At 41.3% G+C, this 9221-nt stretch overlaps 1 protein-coding gene across 1 annotated transcript in view; it reads left to right on the top strand.

Annotated features, from left to right (window-relative positions):
- Positions 1-2233: 2233 nt before the first annotated feature.
- bin3 (bridging integrator 3) overlaps positions 2234-9221 on the top strand; it is a 50073-nt gene continuing 43085 nt past the window's right edge. Inside the window, exon 1 of the mRNA XM_053624295.1 lies at positions 2234-2382. Within this exon, the coding sequence (XP_053480270.1) occupies positions 2375-2382 (8 nt within the window). The 5' untranslated portion in view covers positions 2234-2374. The remainder of the gene's footprint in view (positions 2383-9221) is intronic.

Below are 9221 nucleotides of genomic sequence, written 5' to 3'. Positions count from 1 at the left end.
GAATGTGCCCTGCGATGGATTGGCACCCGATCCAGGGTTCCCCCTGCCTTGTGCCTCGAGTTCCCTGGGATAGGCTCCAGGCTCTCCACGACCCTGTGTAGGACAAGCGGTACAAAAAATGGCTGGCTGGATTGCATCATGTTATAAACATACCGCATCGTGACTAGTTTTCTGAATCATTATAAGTTGCATCACAGTGTCATGCTAATATTACTAACAGCTGCCATAATGTTTGACAGCAGAACAACGTTTACAAAATCACATGTTTATGAAAGATATTAGAACACATACTTTTTGATGTCTGTCATAATGCTTGGCAAAGATTAGTGTCACATTCATCCCAGAAATGTCAAGTTATGAGTTTTAGTGTTGCTGCTTAGTCTTTAGCAGCATCGTAAAAAGGACTAAAAAAAAAATCAATCAAATCAAGGACTAAAAAAAAACAAAACAATGAAACCTGGATATATTTACAAAAATGTATTTTAGGGTTTTTTTTTTTTCTCTCATGTTATTACCACAGTGCTTTTTAATACAAACATTTTGTGCAACATACACAGGAACTCGTACGGTAGGTTCTCCACTTAAACGGTAATTTTTTTATTGTTGATATGGTGCCGTTTTCTGTGAGGAGGTCTTTATTTAACATTAATGAAAGGAGTCTTCAGTGTCAGGGCTTTGTAACACACAGAGGTAACACTGTGACCTGAAAGTTTTCTGAGGCAAAGGGCTTTAGTACAGTTTTATTTTTCCGGTAACATGACAAACTACTTTTTTTTTTTGTCTTATTAATCTCAAGAGAGAGAGAGAGAGAGAGAGAGAGAGAGAGAGAGAGAGAGAGAGAGAAAAGAGAGCTTTCCGAAGTGCTGTTTTTGGTAGTCATGACCTGTCTATTTTATTCCTTATCATATTTCGTTTTCAGACAGGAAGTACATAAAACATACTGTGAGTAGAGTACTCACAGTAAAAATGATCATGTGATAGAATTACTCTTGCTAACAGTAACATGACAGTCACATCACTGGACGTTATCTGTCATGAAAACATATGACTATAGGTTTCTCAATGTATAATGACATGGTTATGACAGTCTTATAATGGAGGTTTTAACGGTTCAGTGTTATTCCCACATAATCACTCCCAAACAGTTAAACTGTTCAAAATGTGAAAGAGTACGCTGCTGAAAAAACCCCCCAAGAAACAATACAAACCCTCACAGAAATTTTAAGGGTTTCCACTACAAATACCATTACAAACCATTACCTAACCATTAAAAACTTTACTATAACCATTATTGGTTCTTAATGATATCCACTAGACAGAATGAAGGCTCTGTGTTACTGATCAGAAGGTCAGGAGTTCAAGCCCCAGCACTGCTAAGTTTCCACTGTTGGGCCCTTGGGCAAGGCCCTTAACCTTCAATTGCTCAGTTGTATAAATGAGACAAATGTAAGCTTTGCCAAATGCCATAAATGTAAAAGGAACAAGTTACCAGTAGAGACCCACAGGGACCATTACAATTCCCATTAAAACCATTAAAAGTGTTTTGTTGTTTTTTTTTTTCTTCCCCCCAGCAGGGTGGAGTGTGAATAAAAGCCAGTGTTTAGACACTGAGCATCTGAACTGGATAAACCGGCTGCCAAATGAATAAATGTACTTCTTTTGTACCAATATATCTATTTCAACTAAACGTTTGGGTTTAAGACATAAGGAAACATTTTTGGAAAAGATTTTTAAAAAAAAAATCTGATTAACTTTAAGAAAGAGAAAAGAAAGAGGCGGATGTGAGAAGACTGTTTACACCTATATAAAAAGGACAATAAGTATAACATTCTTTAACTGAGTAAAGAAAGGGTTGCACTGGACAGCTGCTGGGGTATAAGTGGAATAAAACACTAACAGGCATGCTCTGATTGGAAAATAATCAACTTCCGGGTCGTAGCAGTAGGATTATTTCCCTCAGGATTTTATTCCTTACTTTCGATAATGCCAATAGCAACACTGTTATTAAAATTATGCATTTGTGTTGTTGTTGTTGTTGTTGTTGTTGCTGGACCTCAGAACCCTGTAAAACTCAACCACCTGTTGAAATAACCCCAACTCAGCCACTTTGCTTTCCGTACTTTAAATCCTCTAAACAGCAAAATACCAAATAACTCGTTATTCCCTAACAATGACTACTACTCAGTGCATAAAAGAATGGCTTTCGCACCCTATCTAGTGCACTACTTGGTTGACTTGGCTTCCAATTGGAACGCTAACCCTGTACAACTTCCTCACTTTCTGGGTACAGACTTGTAAATAAGACAGGTAGAAAAGGCGATGTTTTTGGAAATAAACTTGTGTTTCGCGGTTAAACTGGAGTAAACACGACACCATGAGCTGGTATGTATCACGAACAAGCCATTATGAAAGAGATTTCTCGGATGAATAGTGAGCTGTTAGGGTTGTTTTGGCCCGGCTAGTTAGCTAATATTAGCGTTAGCTTGCTAGCATGTAGCTCGCCGGTGTCTTGTGTGTGTGTGTGTGTATATATATATGTGTGTAAAGTTTAGTTTAAAAGTGTTTTTTTTTTCTGAAAATGTAAACCATTTGAAAGGTGTAATATATCTTCCCAGCTTCATATTATTAATAATATTAATAATAATAATAATAAAAAGGCAAAGCGGGACGTTTTAGCTTTGTTGCTAATCCTTTTTTGGTTGTTTTAGCTCGATTAGCATGCTAACATTTCTCACCAAGTTTTAGACTGGTGTTTTGGTTAGAGAATAAATTATGCGTTTTATTTTCCTCTTGCAGATTCAATTTGAGCCTGTATTATCTGACTGTATCTCCTCTTGGACTCATTATTATTATTATTATTATTATTATTATTAATAATAATAATAATAATAACCACCCAGCTTGCAGTTTTATACGCTTGTTTTATGACTGATAGTTTTGTCAAGAAAAAAAGTAAACACATTTTCTTATCTTATCTTCTACACAGATAAGAAATAATGTGTAAAAAATAACCCCCCCCCAAAAATATCTCTCCCTAGGACCCCTGTTTCCTTGTGAGTAAAAGTAATAGAATAAAATATAATTCCTATATTATGTATTGAAAAGGGTATAAGTTTAAATGAACTGGTTAATGTTCTACAGGTCCTGTAAAAAAAAAATCCTGATTACAGAGTATGATTTCTATCGTAAAGGACATTCACATCCTTAAAAATTTTGGATTTCTTTTCGTCCGTTTTCGTGACCGAACATCGGAGAATTTTTCATTAAGATCTCAGCGCAGCACTCGTGTGTGTGTGTGTGTGTGTGTGTGTGTGTGTGTGTGTGTGTGTGTGTGTATATAATCCACGCTGTAAGTTCATGCGGAACAACACAGGTCTATCGGTAGAGGATCTTTATTGTACGACCTAACGTACAGTACGTTTCCATGGGTTTGAGACGTGTAGCAAGCGCTAGCACCGATTCTAATAACCAAAACGTGCTGTTGAAAACAAAAAACCAGAACGAACAGCGGTAAACCGAAGCCCTTTACTAGCGGCTTAATTAAATAAACACTTCGAATAACTAAAGCATAAAGAATTCGCAATGTTGTATTGCGAGGTCTGAATATTCTTTATAATTAAAAATTTGAAAGGGTGTACTTGCATTATTATGCTATTATATTATATCACTATTATATCTGTGAAACAGAATGGTCTTTGAATGACAATAATATCGTTTATCGCAATTATTTCTGGGACGATATATCGTCCAACAGAAGTAGTCATCGCGACAGGTGATGTCTGGAGCGCTGCTCAAAGCAATCACTAAATATCTTATGCCACGCTGTGGTTTACATCCTACAACTGATCTCATAGCTTTGCCAGAGCGATATGTTTTAGTCTGTATAATGCAGCATGTTAAAACGGAGCCTTTCTATGGTAGAAATAAATCAGTATAAAGTTAACCAGTGCAAGCTAAATGGCACATCTGAGAGTGACCTGAGCTTTCTCATTTTTCAGAGGATCTGCATCAGGGATCAGTACCGGCCGAAAAGGTGTCTCGATGGCTCGGTCCTACCGCTCGTGCCTTTTCTAGATCCTGCATCTCTTAATTGCATATGCTTTTGACATATCAGAGTTTGAGAAGTAGGCAGACTTGGCTTTCAGCCGCTCTAGGCGCTGGCGAGTGCAGCCTGAATCTCACCGATCATCAAAACTCTGATTTATTTAAATTATTCTACAAAACAGCAACATAACCATGAGCTAAAATCATGAAACGATGCTGTTTAAAAGCAACCAAGTGTGAAAAATGTCATTCCTGACTGATTCTGTTTTTGTAATTTAAAAAAAAAAAAAAATCTACTTACAGATAATAAGTTCAGCCTCTCTCTTTTTCTTTCTTTTAAAGTTAATGGTACAATAAAACCTCAGTTGGTGCGAAGTGCAAACTCCTGCGGTAATTTTTAAAACGTCTCACGCTCCTCCGAATATTCTGGAGTTTGCTCGATTTTGCGTTGGTTACGGCGAGGAGGAGCCGTAATGACACGATTTTTTTCTTTAATCGTTTAAGGCTCAATCTACCATCAAACACGTACCGTACGTTTCCACGGACGATAATAATCCGATATTAAGACGATACTCTGATTAAGAAACTGGCATGTAAACAGTGATTATTGCTGACCTTAATCCGAATAAAGTCATACTCGAAGTAAACACAAATCGAATTAAGACGTGTGGAGTATTCCTGTTTTAGTCGCATTATCGTGGTGTGTTACAGACGTGTACACACCTTAATCACGCTATTAACGTCGTGTGAGAGTTTTCACCGCATTGTGCGACAGGACACGGCAGTGCTCAACCGTTTGACTGCAAACAAGAGAGCACGGCTGCGTCCGAAACCGCGTACTTACCTACTATATAGTAGGAGAAATACATATATCTTGGCTACTATATAGTAGGTAAGTACGCGGTTTCGGACGCAGCCCACGCTCTCTCGTTGAAAGCACTTGAAGCTCCCGTAAAATTAAAAACTAAACGCCCAAAACTGTATACGGTCCCATAACGAAGATGAACTGTATGTCGATGCGTGAAATTCTGGAGCTACGTCAGACGATGTGGTGCGGTGACATAATGACATGTGCCATTAATCGATCTATGTTCTATAACATGTAAAACGGGAACATGAAAGGAGTATTCTAAAAGCGACTCATGTAAACACCTTAATCAGAATATTATACGTCTTATTCAGAATAAAGTCAATAATTGGATTACTGCTGTCCATGTAAACGTAGTCAGTGTTTCCATAATGTTGCCATAACGTACACGTGTGACAGCGAAAAAGATCAAAATAATGTATTAATAGTCGGGGAAAATTACACCATACGTTATAAACCCTAAAACTGTTCTTACAGTACGACGTGTTGATGCCGCAGTGGTTCAATTTGTTGTGATTTTACAAATGAAACGTATCATTAAAACGTAATATATTTATTTGTGTTAACACAATCATCTCGTGCCCTTGGCTTCAGTGTGCTTCTGACCAATCAAGAACTCAGCACCGTTAAATAATGCATTCTCTGCACCGTACAGTCGAGTGCTTTGTAAATCTGCAAATGTCAAGATTAAGTGAAGTCCTTTTTTTTTTTTTAAATAAAATTCATTGGCAGACGTCATTTAGTCTTTTACATTTTAGATTCTGGGTCTCGGGCTAGGTGACCCTGCTGAACTCGGCCCCTTAGACGTGACCTTTCTTCTTTTAAAATCATAAACGATCCCCCCCTTCTTCCTGTGAAGATGGATGGATGCAAAACTGAATAAATCGGCATCAGCGCATTATCTCTGAATAAGAGCTCCAGTTTTGCAAAAGAAGAGTGCAGACTGAGACGACGCGGACGCGAGCGTGACATCACGGCAGCCAGCTGTGACATCAGCAGCTGGAAGTAGTCGCTTCCCCATCACACACACGGCCAGTGTTGGGGCGCCGGGCGCTGCGGTCACTTGCTGAAAGGATCCTTTATGGTTCGGCGTGATCGCTGCATTCCACGCAAGCCAACCAACTGGACACAGTGACGCGGTCACCGTGACACCAGGGTCACGAGGTCGTGCTCGACATCAACTGAGCCTGTGTGCTGCTTATTGATAAGATCCCTGTGTCGGGGAGTCGGCTCGCCGGCTTTTCCAGCCGTGCTGATGTGGCATAATGCATATCGTGAGTCCAGCTCATCTCTTTACGCAGTCGCTGAAGGAACGCTTTGTTACCGCGTACGAGGAAACGTTTTGTCATCCTTTATGATGTTGGGTGTGTGGAGAAACGGTCCATATACGTGCAGCGCTTGTGGTAATAACTTTACCGGTTCCTGTCTGGACTTGCGTACATCTTGAGAAGCCCTTAGTAACAGATCGGTTAGATTTGGAGAAATACGTATCCCTATCTATGATTTTGAAGTAGAAGTAAAAGCTGCCTGATCAGAACTGTCCGGGCATGTCGGCTCGCGTACTGATTGATAACCGCTTCTCCTTGGCAACGTAAACAACTCGTCACAGCGCTAGTGCTAGGAAAGCTTGTAGGAACGCCTGAGTGGAGAGTTGAATGAAAGAAAAGTTGTGTGGTTAGCAGTCTGCTATCGCCTGGTGGCAACTAGCTTAAGAAATGGTAAATGGTCTGCACTTATATAGTGCTTTTTTCCAAAGCGCTTTACACTGGGTCTCATTCACTTACACACACACACCAATGGTAGCAGAGCTGCCATGCAAGGCGCTAACTTGCCATCAGGAGCAACTTGGGGTGCAGTATGTGGAGTCATGCAGGCCGGGAATCGAACCACCAACCCAACGATTAGTGGACAACCCGCTCTACCACCTGAGCCACAGCCTCCCTAGTTCTAGTTCTAATAAACAGTTATGGTTACGATTCTTAAGTCTTAACTGTTAAGAGAGTTCGCCAGCATGTTTTTAAAGTACTGTGTATGATCCAGTCTCTCCGCTAATTCTGGTCCCTTTCACAGCTTTTTAATAAATAAGATGAAGTGTATAGACCACCGTCGGCACACACTAACTCCCAATATATACGTATATAAAACGATCGACAGTTTAACTCGAAGCAGTTGTGCTCAGAGTCGGACACCGAGAGGACGAGCGAGCAAGTCTCTTCCGTTTCTGTTCTAGCTGATGTAAGGAAACGGCTGATTGTGACCGGTGCTTCACCTTCACCGAACAGGTATAGTCCCGCCCACTTTGAATTGGAAGGGGGGAGGGGGGAGACCAACCAAACAACAACAACATTGTTCTTTCGCTTGTTAATTCCGCACAGAAAATCTAGCTAGAATAATAAGAAGCCAATTATGAAGTGCGTCTATATCCGTGTATTCGAATCGGGGATAATGAAAACAGAAAAATGAGTCAAATTCAGCCTTCGGCATTAGAAGCTGATAACCGGAGCGTAATTCTCAGTTCCACAGATCTGTGTGCTTCATTCATTCTGTGCACCGTGACCGAATTCACTGTAATTCAGCTCCTATTGTGTGGGAGACGATTTTTGTGCATCATTTTTTTTTTCCTTCCTTCCCCTTTGTACGTTCCCCCATTCAGTCACTCGTGGCGTTCATTCATTCATTCATTCATTCATTCTTCTGACTGGATTGTTAAACGCATTCTCGGGGTCACCGGGGCAGTTTCTGTGCTGAAACACATCACCGCCGTACCTCAACAACCCCCGCTGACATTTTTCCCATCTCTCCCTCTCTCGCTCTCTCGCCGTGCCCTCTCTCAGGGCATGGGATCGGTCGTCTCGGTCTGACCGCTCGTCCTGTGTGTGAGGGCGTGTGTAAAAATGGCCCGGCCTGCGAAGACGAACAACCGAGGATTCCCACAGTACAAAAGCGAAGACCTGTCAACGCTGAACACCAACTTGTTATATGTGGGGGGGCAAGGTTTTAGATTTTAAAGCAAGCGTAACATTTTCTTAACGCCATTTAGGCCTACGTGTAACAACGGGTCTCAGAAATATTTAACTTGAGTGTGTATGAAAGAACCAAGCCATTCGAACTTGACTGCGTAATCCGTATATGAAAATGCACTTATCGAATTATAAGATTTGAAACCGATCGGTTGAGATTTGCATTAGTTAGTCTTCTTAAGCGTGTGCTTTACAGGATGAGGATGTGACGGCGTTCCTGAATTTATGGGATTTTCATGAATACCCTATCCGTACGTGAATCCTCATCCTCATCTGAATGATTTCCGTGTAAATCGGTGTGTATCCAGCTTGATAAACGAGGCCCAGTCATCACGGTGTTCCCCAAGCTGAAACGTTGGAAACCCAAATCAGAACCTGGTTCCTGAGCGTAAAGAAGCCCTCGATTTTCTCAATAAGGTTCTGAAAGCTCGGCGGAAGCACACCGATTTTCAGCTCACCGAAAGCCACAAGCCAGAACGTGCCACTTTCATCTTATTGCCAAATCCTTACACAATAACGCTAGTAATTGAGGCTAATGTGCAATTTTACCCTTAACCCACTGCGGAGTATGGATTTGCCCGGTCACGTGATCTCGCTTCTTACTTTTTTTTGTGTGTGAGGATTTAGATTGTGAAACGACTCTCGACATTCAAGTTTGCGATGGTGACGAGCCCGTTTATCTGCAGAAAAGGGAGGAGGGTGAAAAGTCGGTCGTTTATGCAACCTACTGCGTCATCGCTAAAGAGAAACAATCGACTTGAACTTCGGTGACTCTTGGTTCCGTCTCTCCCTCCTCACTAGACAGGCGTGATTGCTGTTTAGATAACATCGGCTTCAGCAATCCGACGAGTTACGCTCATCGCATGACTCAGATTTTGGACTGAAAAAATTTCACGAGTGTGATGATGCAAACTTTTCCATAATGCTGTGTCGAGGTACATGCCTTTTTTTTTTTAGTCTTCCTGTCAATGGGTCCCAGGACTCATCATCATGTCCATTATCGAGACAGACAACCTCCTAACGCTGGCGAGAGAAGAGGAAGTAAAAGCAAGCGCAAAAACCTTGCACGCACACGCACGCACACACACGCGCGAACACGTGTGATCTGTCGGGTCGTTTATTTTTCTGCGAACGAAACCCTTTCAATTAAGACTTCAACTCCGAACTCCTTGATTGAGCCGTCATCATGGAAAGCGCACACACCCCCTAGCTGACGACTCGGCGTACCTGTCACACGAGGCATGCACTAATGTAGCACGCAGCACACACACACACACACGCACACCCTT

Source organism: Ictalurus furcatus, chromosome 5 (assembly GCF_023375685.1).
Source record: "Ictalurus furcatus strain D&B chromosome 5, Billie_1.0, whole genome shotgun sequence".
Taxonomy (NCBI): domain Eukaryota; kingdom Metazoa; phylum Chordata; class Actinopteri; order Siluriformes; family Ictaluridae; genus Ictalurus; species Ictalurus furcatus.
The sequence above is the reverse complement of the archived record's forward strand: the minus strand, read 5'-3'. Positions and strand labels throughout refer to the sequence as shown.